Below are 22,155 nucleotides of genomic sequence, written 5' to 3'. Positions count from 1 at the left end.
GGGTTGAATCGGTTGAAAAATGTAGAAATTAGAGTAGAAAAAACAAAATGTGGAATTTGGTCAAATTTAAAATTTGGAATTACAATTGAAAGTTGGAATGGGTTGAAAAATGTGGAATTTTTGGTAAGTGGGAGGTTTTGGAATAGGTAGGAAAATGATGAACAGTTGAAAGTTGGAACGGGTTGAATCGGTTAAAAAAATGTAGAAATTCAAGTTGAAAAACGATATTTTGGAGAATTTGGGAATTTTGAAAATGTTCCTAATATGATTTGAATGTGCTGAATGCTTTGAATGTGAAGAAGCTCACAAACAAATCCACAAACGCATTAAATAAGAGATACTCAGTGTTAGGATACGGATCTTTAGCTATTGATTTGACTCCAAATTGCGATCAACACTTAACACAAGTTGCTATGTCCCAATCCACACACTGGCGCACCTAACAATTTTGCGAATTTGTTCTGTCAAAGAGAAGACCAGTAGATCAATCAGAACAAATTGACCAATTGTTTATTCCTAACAAAGCGCACTAATACAGGCCTGGGTCCCGGGTCCCTGACACTAAAACTCGTGCGTTTTTGTAACCACCAAAACACGACACATTCTTCCGGGTTGCCCAGTTTTAAAGAAACACAATTTGAATATTAATGCATGCAAAATATTGCGTGATGATTGGTCGATGGCCATCTCCTCCCCGTCGAGGTGTCATCACTGTGGTCAGGAGTGGGGTGTTTTCCTCTCGCAGCCCGACCACCTGGACGTGGTGCTGTTCTCGTTCCTCACCGACCTTGAGGTGTTATTATCACTAGAAGAACACAAAAGGACACTTTGTTAGAAACTTCAACATTAAACATTTACGTATCACCATTCCTTCACACATTCAATTAATTTCAAGCATTCAATTACTGTCAACCATTCATTCAAATATACAACATTCATTCATTCATTCAAGAATTCATTCAAGCATTCATTCAGGCATTCGATCTTTGTCACAGCGCCCTGGACACGCGTGACAATGACGGGGATCCCATCTTGTGGGATATGGGGGGGCTCGGTGAATGTCAGTTTCCAGACGTCAAGATTGATACTGGTGACGTCTCCTGTGTTTGACAGGACCTCCACCAGCTCTTCCCCATAGTGGATCCCTAAAATGTTGAAGGAGAGGCTGGAGTTGCAGGCCTGTTGAATAAAAAAACAACAATCAAATTAGTTTTGATGAATGGATAACAATGTTTACCAATGGTGGAAAACAACAAAGTACAGATATGTGAAGCCATTTACTAACCTCTACTTCTGTATAACCTGTGGAGTGGAGCATCACTCCCGAGTCATTCACCCGAGCACTCAGATGAGTGAATCTGAAGGAACCGCCGACCTTCAGCTCCACGAGATTGGCCTCCCGCCAGAGGCCAATTTTGACAGAGGCCTCATCCTGCAGTTGTTTAAAAATGCATTAAGTATGTGTGCAAAGTGCTACAAAACGTGACGTACAAATGGCTACTTACCTTTTTCAGCGTCACACTCCGAAACGGCACAAGGTGGTTGCCTCTCTGGCAGACCATGCGGATTGGACGCATCTAAAGTGGACCAAATTGATATCCCAATTACAATAATTGTGTTTGACAATGAGCGTGTCGTGTCTGTGTACACAACCTTAACGATGACAAAAACAAAAAACTTTTGATACCTTAGTACTAAACAGAGGATTTCAATGATTTTGTGTGTGTGTGGGTGGGGCTTAGCATCCGCATGCATGTACATCATTGCACATGCATCATGTCTTCACAGATGTACACAAATACATGTGTGTATATGTGCATTTGTGGGTGCAGGTAACTTACATCACTTATGACGCCATCAAGTGACACCATCTCCTCAGGAAGCTTTCTCACTACCTCCTGAGGAGATGATTCCACCGAGTCAGGGTATACGAGGGCCCTGGCCTCTGCTTCCAATTCCGGGCTGGTGGTTACTTGAGCCCCGTTAAAAATTTTGGAGCCGGGTTTGGTGAGGAGCACAAGGCCCCGTTGGTCCAAACCAAAGTTTAAAAAGATGTAACTGTTGCCCTCTGTGACAAGGGCTGCCAAGTGCTCAAAGAGAACAACTTTATATGCCTTCTTGTCGTCGCAGAGAGCAACAGACACATTCTTGTGCTGTCCTTGCATGGACAAGGTGCCATCATCAGCACAGATCCAGCTCCGTGCTCGAACAGCACTCCTGATTGCGACAACCTTCGCCGGGATCATTTTTGTCGCCATTCTGAAAGAGAAGAAAAAAGGGAGAAATTGACTTGTTTAGTTTGTAGATGAAAATTGGCAAATTATTCTTGTAATAATTACTATTATAATACATCTGACTGAGTGACAAAGTCAATAGTTCACGAGTGTGTAGCATATCAAGACTGCTACAAATAAACACCGGGCAATGATTCAATACTACGAACGTTACTCGGTCAGTACATATCAGTTCTTACAGTTACAATGTCATCTGCTATATAATTTTGGAAGCACATTTCATAATGGCGCCTGTGCATTTTTTTGGGGGCCAACCAAACTCAAAGAATTTCATAAAAGAACACTATAAAACTTGTTTTTATCCATTTATGTGTGGGGAACTACGAGATGTCATCTGAAATAAATGAATTACGCGTCGTGTATCTTTCCAGAAATGTCCTTACTCCGTAACGCAAAGTGCATGCATCATGGGCGTGGCACGTCCATTTTGTCGATTGTGGCCGATGCAAACGGCGGACGCTAGGTGCAAATAGTCATACCAAAGAGCAATAAAAAGGGGAATACTCTGTAATTAATTGGAACGCAAAACAAACATGTAGTTTTGACTGACTAATTAATTACTAATTACAAGTTCATTTGCTATATGCGCATTTCGTAATGGCGGGCGGATCTTTTTTTTTCTTTTTCTTTTGCTAGACGGAAACCAAAGTGAATGGACGAAGGGTCGGTAGTTATTATCCATTTATGGATCACTCACTAAGAGATGTTGACTGAATTAATGAATTTTGCGTCGCTGTACATGTATAGTTAATGCGTAATAAGATGTAATAGTACAGTAATTGAACTGTGACGATCTTAATTAACTTCAGTTTGAAGTGAGGAAGTGCTACTTTCCCCACAATCGCAAAAATCCTGCTTAAAAATTAAGCATATACTCGGGGCTTTTAAGAAAGTTGTGAGAAAATCTCGGGTTGGGGGTGAGACATCTGAAAAACCACTTACCTTTCTCGTCTTCAAAAATTCTCCAATTTTCCTGCGGTGCAGAATGTGTGTGAAAGTCTGAAAAGGGAGGGTAACTTTTAGTCGTAGCGTCAAAACTTTTACACACAGAAGAAAAACACTGAGAGCGGAACACATCGCTCTAAATCCATGTGAAATATGATTACACCATTGAGTGAACATATACATGTTTATATTTAAGTGAACTCAATGCTTTTAGATCACCCTTTTTATGCCATCCGCTATATAATTTGAGACGCACATTTCATAATGGCGCCTGTAAATTTCTTTGGGTGCCGACCGAAATCAAATATTTAAATTAAAGAACACTGTAAAACTTGTTTTTATCCATTTATGTGGGGCGAACTACGAGTTGTCTGAACTAAATGAATTACGCGTCGTGTATCTTTCCAGAAAAGTCCTTACTCCGTAACGCAAAGTGCATGCATCATGGGCGTGGCACGTCCATTTTGTGATTGTGGCAGAAGCAAACGGCGGACGATGGGTCCAAATAGTCACAGCCAGGAGCAATAAAAATGGGAATCCTCCGTAATTGATTGGAACGCAAAACAAACATGTACTTTTGACTGACTAATTAATTACCAATTATAAGTTCATTTGCTATATGCGCATTTCGTAATCGCGGGCGGGGTTTTTTTTTTTTTTTTTGCTCGACGGAAACCAAAGAAGTGAATGGACGAAGGGTCGGAATTTGTAATTATCCATTTATGTGGGGCGGACTACGAGTTGTCTGAACTAAATGAATTACGCGTCGTGTATCTTTCCAGAAATGTCCTTACTCCGTAACGCAAAGTGCATGCATCATGGGCGTGGCACGTCCATTTTGTGATTGTGGCAGAAGCAAACGGCGGACGATAGGTCCAAATAGTCATAGCCAGGAGCAATAAAAATGGGAATCCTCCGTAATTGATTGGAACGCAAAACAAACATGTAGTTTTGACTGACTAATTAATTACTAATTATAAGTTCATTTGCTATATGCGCCTTTCGTAATGGCGGGCGGGGTTTTTTTTTTTTTTTTTGCTCGACGGAAAGCAAAGAAGTGAATGGACGAAAGATCGGAATTTGTAATTATCCATTTATAGATCGCTCACTAAGAGATGTTGACTGAATTAAATGAATTTTGCGTCGTTGTATATGTATAGTTAATGCGTAATAAGATGTAATAGTACAGTAATTGAACTGTGCCGATCTTAATTAACTTCAATTTGAAGTGAGGAAGTGCTACTTTCCGAACTATCGTAACAATCCTGGTTAAAAATGTAAGCATATACTCAGGGTTTTTAATAAAGTTGTAAAAAAATCTCGGGTTGGGGGTAGACGTCTGAAAAGCCACTTACCTTTCTCGTCGTCAAGCAGAGAAAGAGAGCCAGTGCACCAATTTGTCTCCACCCACATCTCGGTGGCGCGAAGGTCTGTGCGAAGTCTGAAAAGGGATATTAACTTTTTGTCGTAGCATCCAAACTTTCTTCCACACAGAAGAAAAACACTGAGAGCGGAACACATCGCTACGAGATTCATGTGAAATATGATTACACAATTGAGTGAACATGTGCATGTTTATATTAACGCGAACTCAATGCTTCTAGACCCCACCCCCCACCCAAGGTGAAAAATGGTAGCGCCGACTTTAAGGCGGTAAACACAATCACGCGATACGTAACGATACGATCGAGTGACCGTGCTTCAGCATCTTTAGAACTGGTCATGATAGTAATCAAATAGTTGTACAGTAATGCTAATAACTTTAATCGCCACAGTTCATGAGATTACCGATATTTTTCAAATTATTTCAATGCAACGTGATCAGTACAATCGCAAAGATAAAACAATATACAGTATAGCAAGTTATAGAATGTACATACAAGACAACATAACAATAAACTATGATCACAAGACAATATTATAGTAAACTTTCTATAATTTTCTCATTCCCCAAAAACAAACCTCCGACTATCCCAACTCACTCCAGCCCTGATGCATGCATTGGCTGATGAATAATGACAACATGACATTAAAATAGTGAGTAGTGTGAAAGTAATGAATGAACATGCAAAGTTTAGATAAAACATAAGTATTTAATTAAAGTTTCATAATGTCATTCAAAACAGGTTCTTTTATACGACAAATCACAACATAAGTAGTCAACATACACTTTAGACTTTTCTTTCTAAACAAGAATGAAAAAAAAACTTGCATGGTGCTTTTTGGAATAGAAATACAGTACGATTTTTTTTGTGGGGGGGGGGGGAGAATCAAATATATAATGCTTGAAATATTAAAAAAAACTCTTCAAAACTAAAAAAAAAAATCAAATGTTTTACTGTTTCAATAAATAATAAACATAACAAATGACAAACAAGAATAAATCAATTGGACTTCACTTGTATGTGAATATGTAATGCTTGAAATTTTATAAATAACTTTTAGAAACTCTGAAGAAATAACAGAAATTTAAAAAACCATAAATGTTTCACTGAATTGATAATTTGATGTGATAATGTTTTTTCCCCCAACTGAATCAAACTATTTTTATTAAAAAGTTTAAGTGTAGCATGATTGTAGATGTGAGTCAGACTGGGGGTACATATGATATACAAAAGATAATGTCAACATAATTTAAGGCAAAGAGATATAGAAAGGCCGACAATTGTGCAACGCAATACGGTTAAAACGTCTAAGTTCAAAGCAGTGTTAAAAATAGCCAAAAAAATAAATCAACAACAAATAAATAAACAAATAAATAAATGAGAACAGAAAACAGACTGTATGCTACGAGGCTTCGCAGAGGGACAGCTTCCGACAGTTAAAGGGCAAGGTGTTCTTTGTCTGCATGACTGCATGCGTGTAGAACCACAGGCAAGACCCAAGACTCTTGGGCCAAGAGCATACTAGAAAAACATGAAGGAGGTGTTGAGGAGAAGCGATAAAATTGAAGAGTGCTTCCTGACAATTTTCCTTGTTGGCTACTCACAGAAGAATCAGGAGAAGTCATGTGTGTTTGGGAGTTTGTGTTCCATGATGCAGGGCTCCCTTGTACAAGTCTTCTTGAAATGCTTGGCTCTCGCTGTACATAATATCATAATCAATTCATTTTTGAAAGTCACATTACAATGAAGTCATACTTCCAGCACATGTACAACGAGTATCTTTGTACTATAGAGTGAATGACATGAAAACATTCACATACCTGTATCCTATTTTCGGGCACAACCATTTTGTTTTGGCTTTACAAATGTAAGAGTTTGGAATTAGGCTTACTTACGTTTTGCTTTCAGTCAATAGAAAGTTAAGAAGAACATTGGGCGCATGAATCTTCGTAACATGCCATTCATTTCTCCGGCGAGATAGGTCGGTTCTCATCAAGGTTGATTCCCAGGGTGGCCGAGCTCCTGTCTAGACAAAAGGAGCGTGTGGAACCACAGGCAACATGAAAAAATAAAAAAACAAACATTGAGGTGGAGATGACATGAGGTGGAAAAGATATTCAAATTTAAAGAGGCTCTTTCATGACAATCGTCTTATTGGCTACTCACGAAAGAATGAGAAGTCCGCTTCTCGCCACTTTGGTTTGGGAGTCATTGGTCCATTATGAATGTTTTGGCATGCTCAAGGTCTTTGTGGAGAAAAAAAGGACAATCCCAAAAAATTGAATAAAAATGTACGATTCTGCAGAGGGCTTACACAACCTTGCCTATGAATTACAATACATTCAAATGTAATACTTTCCTTTTCTACACTTACATTACAATAAAGTAATTTGTCATGCCTACCTCTGGCCTCGATTCTGGGACGAGCTGCTTTTTGGGAATGGCGACAAAAATGATTCGCGGATAAGTCATCGCAATAAGGACTGATGTTTGTGCGAAGAGCTGGACTTGTGCACCTGATGGCACACTGGCCTTGATACTGGAATGAGCTGCTTTCGCCAGATAAAGGAAACTGTTAAAATACAGAAGAGTGAAATGGCAGCATTTACTGTCTTTTGAAAGAAAGATAAAACATGTGTCATGATGAGAAACTTACCTAGTCTGTTTTCTGTTCTCGCCTCATGATTATGATGTAGAACAATTATAATAAATAAATAAACAAATAAATAAATAAATAAATAAATAAATAAATTGGTGTGAAAAACAATTAAAAAATAAATAACGTTTAAAAGGCCTTCCTATAACTCATCTTTAAAATGTGGTGGTAAAATCAGAAATCAAAAACGATAAAAAGTCTCCCCTTAACTCGTCTATAAGTTAGTTTAAAAATTCTAAAAGTTTCAAAAGTTAAAAATTTAAAAAGTTGAAAGTTTCAAGTTAAAAGTTTTAAAAGTTAAAAGGTTTACAAGTTAAAAACTTAAATCAACTCGAGCTAAGGGAAGGCTTTTTGAAAACTAATAAAACAAATTAAAAAGTTTAAAATATTAAAAAGTCACATCAAGTTAAGGGAAGGCTTTTGAGATTTTAAAAAGCCTTGGCCTTCCCTTAACTGAACTTGAGTCAACACCAACCCCCATTCCATCTCAACATACAGGCCCATCCTCAACTCACCACCACAGGCATGAATGACTTCAACTCTTCTTATCTTTGCATGTATCATTTACTCATGATACTTTTTAATCACAGTTCCATGTTTGGCTTTACTCACTATTTGTTTCCATTAACACTCCTATATGATTTACCTTTGAAAATGATAATAGTTCATCCAAATTAAAAAGGCCACACCTCTCCATCTCCCCTTCACTCACTCTGATGCATGCTTCTCGTGTCAAGCCAATCTTTGTCATCGATAACTATTTTCCAAGTCAATGTTTTCTTCATTTGTAATGCCAGCAAGGCAACCAGTTTATTGCTAGCATCAAGCAGAAACCTCAGTGTACAAAATTGGGGTGGATTTCATTTTGTTTGCCACCAATTTACATTAGCGGTACAAGGCTGCTTTCGCAGCTATCGCTATCCACATGGGTCGATAGTTATTTTTTATGTGGAAATTGTGAGGTTTCTGCCAAATGCCAACATTACGTTTACCATTCTGAGCCACCTTGGCCCCAGATCCCATTTCACCTCAAGTCAACAAGTCACCCACCACTATTATCATACACTTACGACACCATTCACGTTTCGATTTCCATCCTTGTTGTTTTTGAAAATGCTGAACCGCATGATTTAGCCGTGACTTACCTTTCACTGGTCAAAACACAGAAAACGGGATTGTGATAGCTGTAGTAGGTTCGCAAGACACCTGAATGAAGAGCACACTGAGGTCGAGAGACAAAAATGAGGTCAAGCAATGTGTTCTTGTCAGTGGTAGCAGTGGTTATGAGTTGCGTGTAACCTTTTGAGCAAAACAAATCAAGAATGGGCTTGAATGAGGCAGATAGCATATCTTCATTAAAATCTCCACATACCAAGATCTGATGATGGTCCATTACTTCAAGGTACCGCAACAGATTTCCCAAGCTTGGCAGAAAAGTGCGCAGACTGTTGCCCGGAGGCCTGTAAACGGCAGCAATCAACACATTGAGGGGCGCTTCAAGTTTCACCACAACAAATTCGATGTCGGTCACGCCCTGAATGTATTTCTTTTCCTGGGCTGCGATGTGACTTTTGACACAAATACCTACGCCACCACCAAGTTTTGTGGCCAAGTCAGGAAAGTTTGTGTAAGAATCCCTTCGGTTCCTGTGAAACATGGTGTAGCCTTGCAAGCAAGCGCGGCCATCAGCCACTGGTCCTTGGCGGTGTGTCTCTGTGAAGCACAAAACGTCGGCAAAAAGCAGTTCGTGATGAGACACGATATCTTGCACGTGACAAGACAGCCCTTCGGTGTTATGATGGATGACAACCAGGTGATTTGCCCGATCTACCGACGGCATCAGGTGAAGGAGAGGCATTACGCTGTCCAAAGAATCCACTGCCATCTCAGCAAGAGCAGCAGTGATTTCTGGATTCGCGTGGATTCTTCTCTCATCCATATGCAGAATATGCAGACCACTGAGCGAAGTGACTCTACTCAGAGCTACGTACCCCATGCCGTGTTCGAAAACACCTTTCAGCGAAACTGCAGCCTCTGATGTCGTCATGCCTTGTACCTTATGGATGGTGCAGGCAAAAGCAAGCTTAATGGGAAACTGTCGGCGCACCACTCCGGCCTTCTTCAGCTTTTCCTCCTGTCTGTCAATGTACACGGGGTTAGCAGTACGTGCGGTCTTACTCACATGGTCGAGTTCCAAGCCAAGCTTCTGGACACGTGCTTCATTTGGATAGTTGACCAATTGGACAACTTTTGCAAACATCCCATTGCACAGACCTGCTTGAACATCGATATTGCGAGTGATCATAACACGTGCGCCCAAGGCAACTTTGATAGAGTCCGGGAGCTCATTCTTAGCGCCTTGCACAGGGTAAGCTTGCCTTGCCATTCTGCCAGTACCTTTGTCTTTCTTGTAGTCATCCGCGTCAATTTGCACAATGTCCTTATGAAGCAGATTCAGCATCGCGGAGTTATGGCCATCCACCTGTTTATTGGTGGCAAAAACGTGCAGAATATGCTTTGGACACATTTCCGGGCAAGTGTACCTCGTGGCAAGGAGAGCTCTGTCCAGTTCCGACAGTTCGTCAGACTTTTCTTTGACGCGGAGTCGGTTCAGCAGTTCGGCAAAGGCGATATCGTCTTTCTGCCGCATGATGTCGCTGAGTGTGATGGTTGTGAAGTTGTCACGCCAGTGGTCCAGCCGCGTGGGATCGTACACGCACAGAGGTTTGGACTGTCTCACGGGAGGGAGCTGGAAGAAATCTCCAACAGCAAGAACAGACATGCCACCAAAAGGTAAAACAATTCCTTTGATTTGTTTCAACCTGGCGTTGACGTAGGCGAAGAGGTCTTTCGACACCATGGAAATCTCATCGACGATGAGTATCTGGGCCATCGACAGCTCGGCTCGGACTTCGTCCAGCTTATTGCCCAGGCCGTGGTACGGGGGTTTGAGACTTCTCGGCAGTTTGAGGAGACAATGCAAAGTTGTCCCAGAAATGTTGAACGCCGCCGTGCCTGTGAAAGCTGCGAGAACAACCGTTGCCTTGGAAATGTCGGCCTCCTCAGCCAGTCGTGGTAGTCTCTGCAGTATTCTGGTAGCCTCTGCGTGGATACATTTGATCAGATGGGACTTGCCGGTCCCGGCGCCACCGTTAATGTGGTAGAAGAACTGCTCGATTGGCTTTGAGCTACACACACGTTTTATGCACCAATCTCTGACCTTGTAGAAGACAGACGCTTGCTTTTGGTTAAGGTTACGATACATGTCGCGTAACACTGCGGGATCGATGGCGGCGGCCTCTGTCACGATGGACATTTGTGTTCTTTCTGACCTGACGTCGTAGTCCGGGACATTCTCCGCCACGTTGTCATTCGGTTCATCTCTCGCGTTGATTTCCTCAAGGCATTCAAGTCTCTGCAACTCACTCTCGGGAGCCAGGTGGCACCATTCGTTGATGACGAGCCCACTGTCCTCCACCTCTTGGATGGCGTTGTCAATGTCTCGACTGTGTTTCTCATACCTGTCTCTGTTCCTTTTGACGATCTGGCACACACGCTCCACAGAGTCGTCGTACGGTAACTGTACACAGGCGTGATCATGAAACAACTGATACGTGGGAAAGCGCTCAGATTTTAGCTGGCAATCGGCACGGTGAGGCAGGTACAACTTGAGCAAGGCGCAGTAATACTCCTCGGGATTCTTTTGTTCAGAGTACTTACAGTATTTGATGACCGCGTGTTTTTCCGTTCTTTTCTGGACAAAGCCCATCTCGTTCAACAGAGGCAAAACATTCTTACCTTTGACTTGTTTGCCGTAAACAATTCTGCACGTCGATGCAAAATCAGCCAAGCACATGACTTCAAATTCCTCCGTCTGAGGTCTGCATTTGTACTTGTCTGGCAGGCCAGTCATCCACACCTCATGAGATTCCTGCGTTTTGCCCTCAAGCAGTGAGAGAGGGTAACTCATTTTAAGCGCATTGTCACTCGTTTGTATAAATACCACACTGCGGGAGGACTGTTTCATATGCAAGCCGCATGCGCGTGCGACACATTCCTGGGCGCTCACTTCTCTCTTTTTGGAGTACGCTTGCATAATCTGCTTCATCTCATCGCTCTCGTTGACATTTTCGCTGCGGGAGTTTTCAATCACAGATTTCAGGTATTGGCTCAAACCGTGTTCAGCTTTGCTGATGTAGCTGCAGATGTACGCGATGCAAGAGTAGGCATTCAGGATGTATTGGACGTCCAGGTTCCCATCCCAGGCGAGAAGCAAATGGCGGTTGTAGTTGTTGACCCAGCAGTCTTTCGGTTCACGCTTCAGCACGACAGAACTCGACGAGGCAGTCGTCTGCAAATAGTTCATGTACTCGACACCGGTGAGGTTACATTTAGCCAGTACCTGCGACAAAGTCAGGGATGAAGCCTCGGGCTCATTCAGCAGACGTAGCACGGGCACAAGCTTGTCATTTGCCGCCGACCGATTGTCCTTGTGTCGATCCCGATTGTCGTCATCGACGGGTAGAGGTCTGACGATCGTTGTTTCGTCGCAGGGTTGTTTGGGGAATCCAAAGCGGCAATTCGCACCTTGGTGTTTGACACACGTTTTAGAGTGGCTCTTACTGTGCATCTGAACCTCTGTGACCTTCTTGTACAACTCCGGTTCCTTCTCCGGGTCCGGCAGCTCAGCCGAGATGTAGCGAGACACAAAATGACAGATGGCTTCATCTGAGGCTTCCTCAAATACAGGGGCACCTCGAACCCATATGAGGCAATGAATGTGAGGACTTCCTCTGTGTTGAAACTCTAGTCGGTAGAAGTAGTCGACGACCTCACCAATCGGTTGCGCCGGAGATAGGATCAAATCTCTGAAAAGAGCTTCCACACGTTTGTTAAACATGCGCATCGTCGTCACAGGATTGCTGCGTAGGATCTCACACTTAGTCGCCCAGTCAAGTTGGGCGAAATTCACTACTTCACCTTGTTGCGCTTTGATGGCAGTGATGACTTCTTCCCAACGCATTTCGGCAGCAGAAAACGTGCAAAAGAAGGTGGGTGTGCCCAGCTGTCGGATCATTGCAAAAAGATCATTGGTGGTTCTCTCCCAATAGGCCGGCGTACCTCTCAGTGGTGTCATGAATCGGACGGCATCCTTGCTGCGCACCAATTTCTCAACTTCACGTTTGTCCTGAAGCATGGCGTTGTTGATCCTTCGACCATCCCTGGTGAAAGGCTTACCTTTGCGCAGCTGTATCGTCATGCTCGACGTTGCCTGGTAAATTTCAGTCACAAACTGGGCAAAGAACAAGTAGTTGGTATCTCGAGCAAAACGTTCATCGACACAACACAGACGCGTTTTGAAATATTTGCTTGGTGTGAGTTTTACCGCTCTCTCTTCATCAAGGGTGTTTTGACCAGTGGGAAACTGCACTGGAAAAGCCATGGCCTCAAGTTTGGGCGTCTTGAAAAAGCTTACCGGGTTGTTTCTCTCTGCAGGAGCAACGCAGTAAATGCCCTCTGTAAAACTCATGATTTCCTCCGACACATCATTCGGTTGGAGACACGATTCAAGGATCACTCCACCATTTGGTTCATCACCATCATCTGCATTTTCTCGCTGCTGTTTCTTACCACTGTTGTCATCTCGTGAGTCACTGTTCGTCCCACACAGAGCTTCACTCTCAAATCTGTAGATCTCCTCCAGAGCTTCCTCATTATACTCACGGTCACTCATTTCCGCTTCGTCCGAGCTGCTCTCGTCATCAGTGAGGGTTGGGTCGCAAAGGTCCGCGTCGTCGCGAATAGTTATGTCTCTGTACTGTGGATGGATTTGTTTCAGTTTCAGCAGAGCACTCATTAGCTTGGACCAAGTGACGGTTTGGAAAAACTGATGGCCTTTGTAGCAAAGCCGTCTCTTCAGCTTCACTCTCAACATCTGTGACTTACTTCGTAGTCTCGGCAAGACATTGACCGTCTCTTGTACCTCAGATGGCACGCACACAACATTTCCACGAATGGCTCGTTGTTGACCTTTGGGAAGAGGTACGATTTTGGCAAATGATATGCATTTTGAAATCAGGTGTCTCTCCAGGATGTTCAATCCACACAGCTCCTTTGGAATATCAGAAAGTGTTAGATTGTTTGCAACAGCAAGTGCAGGCATTTTACCATCTTTGAGGTGACTAAAACAAGTGTGACATATCCACTCCAGTTTTCTTACAGCTGGTACTCTGCACGAGGCCTGACATTCATCATCACAAATATGGACAAATTGTCCCGTGAGACAACGTGCAACAACATGACTGTTTTTCTTATAAAAGCTACGATGGCAAGGGCGTACCTGGTTCGGAAACAATGCTCTGTGGCAAACTGTGCAGACAAATGTGGGGCCGTTCTTAACTTCGGCTTTGAAGAGCTCAACAGCTTTCATAATCACACAGTCATTTCGCTCCCTACATAGTTGGTTAATGACTTTGTATTTTAGTAAAAGCGTACTTGCTCTGCGCATTGTTTTAGTCCTCAGTGAATCAGATGTTCTTTTCATTATGCGCCTCATGATTTCCTGATGTTTGACTCGGAATTCAGGGTTGTTTAAGTAACGGCGCGTAATGTAATTGCGCTGCCTGTTTCGAAACCCAACATCGTCACGGTAACGTCCTCTGATGTAACTGCGCTGTTTGGTTTTGAAACCATCGTCTTCACGGTAACGTTCTGTGATGTAAGAACGCTGTCTGTTCTTAAACCCAACATCGCCACGGTAACGTTCTGTAATGTAAGCGCGTCGTCTCATCTTAAAACACTCATCTGTCTTATAACGACGTAACACACGGGAACAATTTCTCTTCTTAAACTCATTATCCATCTGACAACGTTGTGTAAAATAGGACTTCTGTTTGGAACAAAATTCCTTGTCTTGTTGATAACGCGTTGTAATGTAGCAACGTTTGATTTGTCTTATCTCTGCGTTTTTCCTGTACTTGTCCTTCTGTTTGGAGTTCTTTTTAATTCTCTTTAGTTCCTGTTTTTTACGACTCACTTCAGCTGTTTCTTTTAACTTTTCCTGTGCTTTCATTCGTCGTTGGAACTTTTGCCTACTAGATTTTGCAATTTTTGACACATTTTGCAGCTGTTTACCTATTGTTGGGAAAACCACTTCACTGTCGTTATCGATCAATTCTTGGTAGTGACGTGTAGTCTCGCCCGTCTCAACACAGACAATCTCTGCAACAGGTCTGCTTGTGGCAGCGTCATGGATGTTCATCACGGGAGGTGACTGTGTACATGTCGTCATCTCATGGTCAGTTACGGGACCTTCAACAGGTTCAAAGCAGACTGGTACAAGCTCATACGGTTCATTACCAAAGCATCTCAAGCTTGTGTAAACCTCCGTCAACTTATCGATGAGGTCGGACACACGTGTGAAGCGCATCATGAGCGCTGTGCCGTTGTCAGCATGGAGGCCATCTCGTCCTCTAGAGTGGGGATCAAAAAATCCATACCTGCCTTGGTGGTCTCGGAAAACAGCAATGCACGTTAACCGCATAATCAGCAGAGCATAATTGAACTCTGAGGTCAAGCACTGGAGTCTGTCACGAAGGTTCAGGAACAGCTCATCTCCGTAGAAAGAGGTAAACATACCACCCATTGACTGATTCTTTATTAAGACATGCTGCTTTGAAAAACCACGTACAATCCCTGGAAGTTCATCAGCTGTCAGAAATCTGTCTAAGAAGCATCCTTGGGCTTTCAATGCAGCAACAGTACATGTATACAGTTCATTGCCAACATTAAGAACAGCATCAAGGTCAGAGCTGGTCAGGTGATTGAGCTCCTGCAGGAAAGCCAGAAATGTAACAGAGTTAGCCACACATTGACTGTTTCTGAATTCTCCATATTTCGGATGAGCTTGGCTGTGAGATGCCAACACATACGTTACCAAATGAGGTTGCACAGAAGCCATAGCTGCAGCGGGAACGTCAGGTCCAATATCACAGGAATCAGTCTCAAATTGTGCATCAAGGGCACGTTCAGCAGTTGGACAATGTGGATCATGGCCACGTTCGTCAGTTTCAAAGTGTGGATCATGTGCATCAAGGGCACGTTCATCAGTTTGACAAAGTGGATCATCGCCACGTTTGTCAGTCTCAATAAGTGCGGTTAGGTTTTCAAAAGGTGCGGTTAGGTTTTCAAAAGGTGCAGTTTGGTTTTCAAAAGGTGCAGTTTGATTTTCAAAAGGTGCAGTTTGATTTTCAAAAGGTGCAGTTTGATTTTCAAAAGGTGCAGTTTGGTTTTCAAAAGGTGCGGTTAGGTTTTCAAAAGGTGCGGTTAGGTTTTCAAAAGGTGCAATTTTGTTATGCCGGGTAGGTAAGGTTGGATCAGTGCATGTAATTAGCGGCGGCGAGCATCGACGATTTTTGCGTCGCTCCCAGCTCAACTTTACAGCCTGCGATCGCCTCCCTTTCCTCGGCATATCAGATTCTCAAAGGATGTAGATAGAAGGAAGACAGAGGACAAAAGATAGAGCAGCGACAAGAGAGGGTATAGGGGGTCAGCCACAGGTCCCCGAGCGTCGCAGAAGGACAAGTCCACAGAGCGTCGCAGAAGGACAGGTCACAGAGCTCTGCAGGAAAAAAAGAACAAATATCAATAATCTACTGTAATTAGTTACAACTAACTCAAAGCAAAATTAAATTATAATCGATTAATTTATTTATTAAAAGAAGACATTACATGAACATTGGAAAAATCTGATGCACAACTGTGTTAACTGTAATTTTAACTTGTATACAAGAGGCCTATTAGTGAGAAGAATGTGGTACAAATGAATTTGTGGGTGAAAATAGTATGGCACAATAGTTACAATAGCAGCAAGGAAATAAAATGTAATGAGGTACAGTGATGGCCACCAGAGAGGGTATACAGGGTCAGCCACAAGTCGCAGGACTACAAGTCCACAGAGCGTAGCAAAACCACAGATCACGGAGCTCTGCAGGAAAAAAAGAACATATATCAATAACCTATCGTGTAATTAGTCATGCTTTGAATTTACAACTACCTCAAAGCAAAAGTATCTTTTTAATTGATTATATTTTTTCTTTGTTAAGAAGACATGACATAAACATTATAAAAATCAGACACAAAACTGTTTTAACTGTAGTTTTACGATTATTAATGATGAGAATGTGGTACAAATGAATTTGTGGGTGAAAATATTATGGCACAATAGTAGCAAGGAATTAAAATGTAATGATGTACAGTGATAGCCACCAGAGAGGGTGTACGAGTCAGCCACAAGTCGCAGGACTACAAGTCCACGGAGCTCTGCAGGAAAAAAAGAACAACTATCAATAACCTATAATGTAATTAGTCAGTCATGCTTTGAATTTACAACTACCTCAAAACAAAAGTATCTTTTTAATTGATTATTTTTTTCTTTGTTAAGAAGACATTACATAAACATTATAAAAATCAGACGCAAAACTGTTCTAACTGTAGTTTTACGATTATTAGTGAGAAGAATGTGGTACAAATGAATTTGTGGGTGAAAATATTATGGCACAATAGTTACAATAGGAGCAAGGAATTAAAATAAAATGATGTACAGTGATGGCCACCAGAGAGGGTATACGAGTCAGCCACAAGTCGCAGGACTACAAGTCCACGGAGGACTACAAGTCTTATGTTAAACCTCTTTACGCCTATTGAACTCCGGAGCCGAGCTGCAACCAAGGTAGTTGCTATTGTCCGTTTCGCTAATGCTAGCTCGTGGCGATGCTACACAGAGAAAATGAACCAGGGCCTTTTTGATTCTCAAACGATTGTAATGAAAATGACTTCTTTTGTGAAGCATCGCCGAAGTTACCAACCAAACAGCGCACACACGAGACAATCTGGGATTACACAAACAGCACAACCGTAAAGAGGATTAACACTTAAATATTTATACTCACTTTTTGGCAAATACGCGCAAGATCACAGCTACAGTCTCATTCGATATCCGCCGTCTGTGACTTAGCACTGCGCGCGGGCTGCAACAATCGCGATAAGCGGATATAACTCACGCGAGACTTGGTGTGGTAACGTAACTTTCCAACGCAACAATCAGCCCCAAAATATACATTGATTTTTCAACATAAGGCACTGTGAAACACAACCGCTTGTCAAGATGCGTTGTTTGTCAAGGAAACATCAAAATGTATTTATTTAACAGTATGCTTAAGAATAATTAAAACCATTAAGTTCGATATAATTGTGGCATCCACGCAAACACGAGGGGAAAAAAAACTACAATATGACGCAATATCCTGTCTCCGTGCGCCACCGTCAAAATTTCGATGAAATAAAGACTTAACATTTTATTACGATTATTGAAAGAATCAAAGTTGAATATAAAAAAAATAATTCGACACAGCAACCGCCTCTTATGTTAAACCTCTTTACGCCTATTGAACTCCGGCGCCGAGCTGCAACCAAGGTAGTTGCTTTTGGACGTTTCGCTAATGCTAGCTCGTGGCGCACACACGAGACAATCTGGGATTACACAAACAGCACAACCGTAAACAGGATTATCACTTAAATATTTATACTCACTTTTTGGCAAGTACGCGCAAGATCACAGCTACAGTCTCTTTCGATATCCGCCGTCTGTGACTCAGCACTGCGCGCGGGCTGCAACAATCGCGATAAGCGGATATAACTCACGCGAGACTTGGTGTGGTAACGTAACTTTCCAAAGCATCAATCAACCCCAAAATATACATTGATTTTTCAACATAGGGCACTGTGAAACACAACCGGTTATCAAGATGCGTTGTTTGTCGAGGAAATCAAAATGTATTTATTTTACAGTATGCTCAAGAATAATGAAAACCATTGTGTTCGATATAATTGTGGCATCCACGTAAACGCGAGGGGGGAAAAAACTACAATACGACGCCATATCCTGTCTTCGTGCGCCACCGTCAAAATCCCGAATAACTAAAGACATTTAGGTCCTTACGTATTATCGGGAGGACCTTTGATTTTTACTTTTTCTTTTTTTTCACATGGTTTGTTGGTTAGTATGAAGATCTCTGATTTACCGCGCACTGAGGAAGAGGCTGTTGTGTTCCTTCAGGAGAAAAGGGTTAGGGTTAGGGTTAGGGTTAGGGTTAGGGTTAGGCTTTCATCACCTCAACGTCAACCACAAGTACAACTTTGTGGATGCGTTGTCTGACGAGTAAACAACAAAATGTATTTATTTTACAGTATGCTTAAGAATAATCAAAACATTGTGTTCGATATACTTGTGGCATCCACGTAAACGCGAGGGGGGAAAAAACTTTAAAAAAAAAATTGCGCCAAAATGTTTTCAAATTCGGAACGGAACGAAATATACGGCTTCAAAAGTTTCACTTTCGAAGTTAAATGTTGAAACGGGTTGAATCGGACATAAATTGCAAAAGTTGGCGAAAATGTAGCTGTTTGGTGCACTTTGTCTTGGAATAGGGTCACTTACGGTTAGATTTGAGTAACTTCCAGTTTAGCACAGGTCACTTCCGGTTTAGCACGGGTCACTTCCGGTTCAATTTGGGCCACTTCCGGTTTAGCAGTGGTCACTTCAGTTTTTTTTGGGTCACTTCAGATTCAATTTGGGCCACTTCCAGTTTAGCTGAGGTCAATTCCGGTTTATTTGGGCCACTTCCGGTCTATTTAGGGTCACTTCCGATATGCCTGAGGTCACTTCCGGTTCATTTGGGGACACTTCCGGTTTGCCAAAGGTCACTTCCGGTCTATTTAGGGTCACTTCCGGTCTTTTGAGGGTCACTTCCGGTTTGCCAAAGGTCACTTCCGGTCTATTTAGGGTCACTTCCGGTTTGCCTGAGGTCACTTCCGGTCTATTTAGGGTCACTTCCGGTTTGCCTGAAGTCACTTCCAGTTCATTGGGGGTCACTTCCGGTCTATTTGGGGTCTAGTCCGATATGCCTGAGGTCACTTCCGGTCTATTTGGGGTCACTTCCGGTTTGCGTGAGGTCACTTACGGTCTATCTGGAGTCACTACCGGTTCATTTGGGGTCACTTCCGGTTTGCGTGAGGTCACTTCCGGTCTATTTAGGGTCACTTCCGGTTTGCCTGAGGTCACTTCCAGTCTATTGAGGGTCACTTCCGGTTTGCCTGAGGTCACTTCCAGTTCATTTGGGGTCACTTCCGGTCCATTCAGGGGTCATTGGGGTCACTTCTGGGTCAATCCAAGATGGCCGCCACAGTGGAAGTGGGGGTCAATGGTTGAATTTTGGAAGCATAGTGGAAGTGGGGTTGAAGGGGCTGAATATGGTAAGCATAAGTTGAACAAAGTGAATACAATTGGAATGGGTTGAATCGGTTGAAGGATGTTGAAATTAGAGTGGAAAAAGGAAATTTTGGTTGAATTTCAAATTTGAAAAATGTGGAATTTTTGTTAAGTGGGAATTTGGGGAATAGGTAGGAAGAATATGAAGAGTTGAAAATTGGAATGGGTTGAATCGGTTAAAGAATGTTGAAATTAGAGTGGAAAAAGGAAATTTTGGAAAATTTGGTTGAATTTCAAATTCGAAAAATATGGAATTTTTGTTAAGTGGGAATTTGGGGAATAGGTAGGAAGAATATGAAGAGTTTAAAGTTGGAATGGGTTGAATCGGTTGAAAAATGTAGAAGTTAGAGCAAATGATAAATCCCCATTGAGAATGAATGGGAATTTTTAAAAAAAATTGCGCCAAAAAGTTTTGAAATTTGGAACGAAACGAAATATACGGCTGTCTAGTTGTCACTCTCGGAGATAAATGTTGAAACGGGTTGAATCGGACAAAAATTGAAAAAGTTAGCGAAAATGCATAAGTTGAACATAGTGAATACAATTGGAATGGGTTGAATCGGTTGAAGAATGTTGAAATTAGAGTGGAAAAAGGAAATTTTGGTTGAATTTCAAATTTGAAAAATGTGGAATTTTTGTTAAGTGGGAATTTGGGGAATAGGTAGGAAGAATATGAAGAGTTGAAAAGTGGAATGGGTTGAATCGGTTGAAAAATGTGGAAATTAGAGTGGAAAAAGGAAATTTTGCAGAATTTGGTTGAATTTCAAATTTGAAAAATGTGAAATTTGTGTTAAGTGGGAATTTGGGGAATAGGTAGGAAGAATATGAAGAGTTGAAAGTTGGAATGGGTTGAATTGGTTGAAAAATGTAGAAGTTAGAGCAAATTATAAATCCCCATTGAGAATGAATGGGAATTTTTAAAAAAAATTGCGCCAAAAAGTTTTGAAATTTGGAACGAAACGAAATATACGGCTGTCTAGTTGTCACTTTCGGAGTTAAATGTTGAAACGGGTTGAATCGGACAAAAATTGAAAAAGTTAGCGAAAATGCATAAGTTGAACAAAGTGAATACAATTGGAATGGGTTGAATCGGTTGAAGGATGTTGAAATTAGAGTGGAAAAAGGAAATTTTGGTTGAATTTCAAATTTGAAAAATGTGGAATTTTTGTTAAGTGGGAATTTGGGGAATAGGTAGGAAGAATATGAAGAGTTGAAAAGTGGAATGGGTTGAATCGGTTGAAAATGTGGAAATTAGAGTGGAAAAAGGAAATTTTGCAGAATTTGGTTGAATTTCAAATTTGAAAAATGTGAAATTTGTGTTAAGTGGGAATTTGGGGAATAGGTAGGAAGAATATGAAGAGTTGAAAGTTGGAATGGGTTGAATTGGTTGAAAAATGTAGAAGTTAGAGCAAATTATAAATCCCCATTGAGAATGAATGGGAATTTTTAAAAAAAATTGCGCCAAAAAGTTTTGAAATTTGGAACGAAACGAAATATACGGCTGTCTAGTTGTCACTTTCGGAGTTAAATGTTGAAACGGGTTGAATCGGACAAAAATTGAAAAAGTTAGCGAAAATGCATAAGTTGAACAAAGTGAATACAATTGGAATGGGTTGAATCGGTTGAATGATGTTGAAATTAGAGTGGAAAAAGGAAATTTTGGTTGAATTTCAAATTTGAAAAATGTGGAATTTTTGTTAAGTGGGAATTTGGGGAATAGGTAGGAAGAATATGAAGAGTTGAAAAGTGGAACGGGTTGAATCGGTTGAAAAATGTGGAAACTAGAGGTGAAAAACGAGAATTTTGCAGAATTTGGTTGAATTTCAAATTTGAAAAATGTGAAATTTTTGCTGAATGGGAAGGTGTGGAATAGGTAGGGAAAAGATGAACAGTTGAAAGTTGGAACGAGTTGAATCGGTTGAAGTATGTTGAAATTAGAAGTGAAAAAGGAAATTTTGTGGAATTTTGTGGAATTTTGTGAAATTTTGTGAAATTTTGAAACGTGAATATGTGAAAATTTTGAATTTGCCAAGTTTGGGAATGTCCCCAATGTGATTTGAATGGGTTGAATTATGTGAATTTCAAACTGGAACAACGTAAATGTGAAATGTTGAATCTGCCATTAAGAATGAATGGGGAAAAATTGCCGGAAATTTGTGAATTTTGTGAAAACGGAAATTTTTTTGAATGAAGAAAATGTGAACAGCCGTGTCATGAATATTTGGAATAAGTGAAAAGTGGAACGGAGTGAATCGGTTGAAGTATGTGAAAGTAGTTAAACGCCGAAAAAGTAGGCAGAATAAGTAAAATAATAATAATAATAATAACTAGAATTTGCAATTCCTGAGGAAATTGCGTGTGAAGGTGAAGAAGTTGAAGAAATACTCGGGGAATGCCGAAAAATGATGTTGAAACGAGTCGAATCGGTTGAAAAATGTCGAAATTAGAGTGGAAAGAGGAAATTTCGGAAAATTTGGTTGAATTTCAAATTTGAAAATGTGGAATTTATGGTAAGTGTGAATTTGGGGAATAGGGAGGAAGAATATG

The 22,155-nt window shown here is 41.3% G+C and overlaps 1 protein-coding gene across 25 annotated transcripts; it reads right to left on the bottom strand.

Moving 5' to 3' along the window:
* Positions 1–493: 493 nt before the first annotated feature.
* LOC147061323 (uncharacterized) lies at positions 494–18,480 on the bottom strand. Of its 25 annotated transcripts, XM_085906453.1 has the most exons (15): positions 17,871–18,476; positions 16,548–16,601; positions 13,005–16,266; positions 12,667–12,770; positions 7,028–12,573; positions 6,791–6,870; positions 6,520–6,650; positions 6,229–6,321; positions 5,202–6,145; positions 4,595–4,680; positions 3,237–3,293; positions 1,842–2,259; positions 1,506–1,577; positions 1,286–1,432; positions 494–1,179 (listed from the first exon to the last, which is right to left on the bottom strand). In XM_085906453.1, exons 3-5 carry the CDS (start codon positions 15,748–15,750, stop codon positions 8,422–8,424), a joined length of 7,002 nt encoding a protein of 2,333 aa, XP_085762579.1. In that variant the 5' UTR covers positions 15,751–16,266; positions 16,548–16,601; positions 17,871–18,476; the 3' UTR covers positions 494–1,179; positions 1,286–1,432; positions 1,506–1,577; positions 1,842–2,259; positions 3,237–3,293; positions 4,595–4,680; positions 5,202–6,145; positions 6,229–6,321; positions 6,520–6,650; positions 6,791–6,870; positions 7,028–8,421. The 25 variants fall into 25 exon arrangements, with proteins under 25 accessions (XP_085762579.1, XP_085762575.1, XP_085762565.1 ...); XM_085906449.1 differs by having other exon boundaries at positions 7,028–15,111; positions 15,217–16,266; positions 17,871–18,480; XM_085906439.1 differs by having other exon boundaries at positions 7,028–15,900; positions 16,141–16,266; positions 17,871–18,477.
* Between the last annotated feature and the right edge of the window lie 3,675 nt (positions 18,481–22,155).

Source organism: Syngnathus leptorhynchus, chromosome 2 (genome assembly GCF_054491065.1).
Source record: "Syngnathus leptorhynchus isolate UIUO chromosome 2, UIUO_Slep, whole genome shotgun sequence".
Lineage (NCBI taxonomy): Eukaryota > Metazoa > Chordata > Actinopteri > Syngnathiformes > Syngnathidae > Syngnathus > Syngnathus leptorhynchus.
Note: the sequence above shows the minus strand (reverse complement) of the source record. Positions and strands in the feature narration are given on the sequence as shown.

Excerpts from the sequence above, each read along its gene's own strand:
- LOC147061323 (XM_085906436.1), bottom strand. The coding sequence starts at position 15,750 with ATGCCGAGGAAAGGGAGGCGATCGCAGGCTGTAAAGTTGAGCTGGGAG.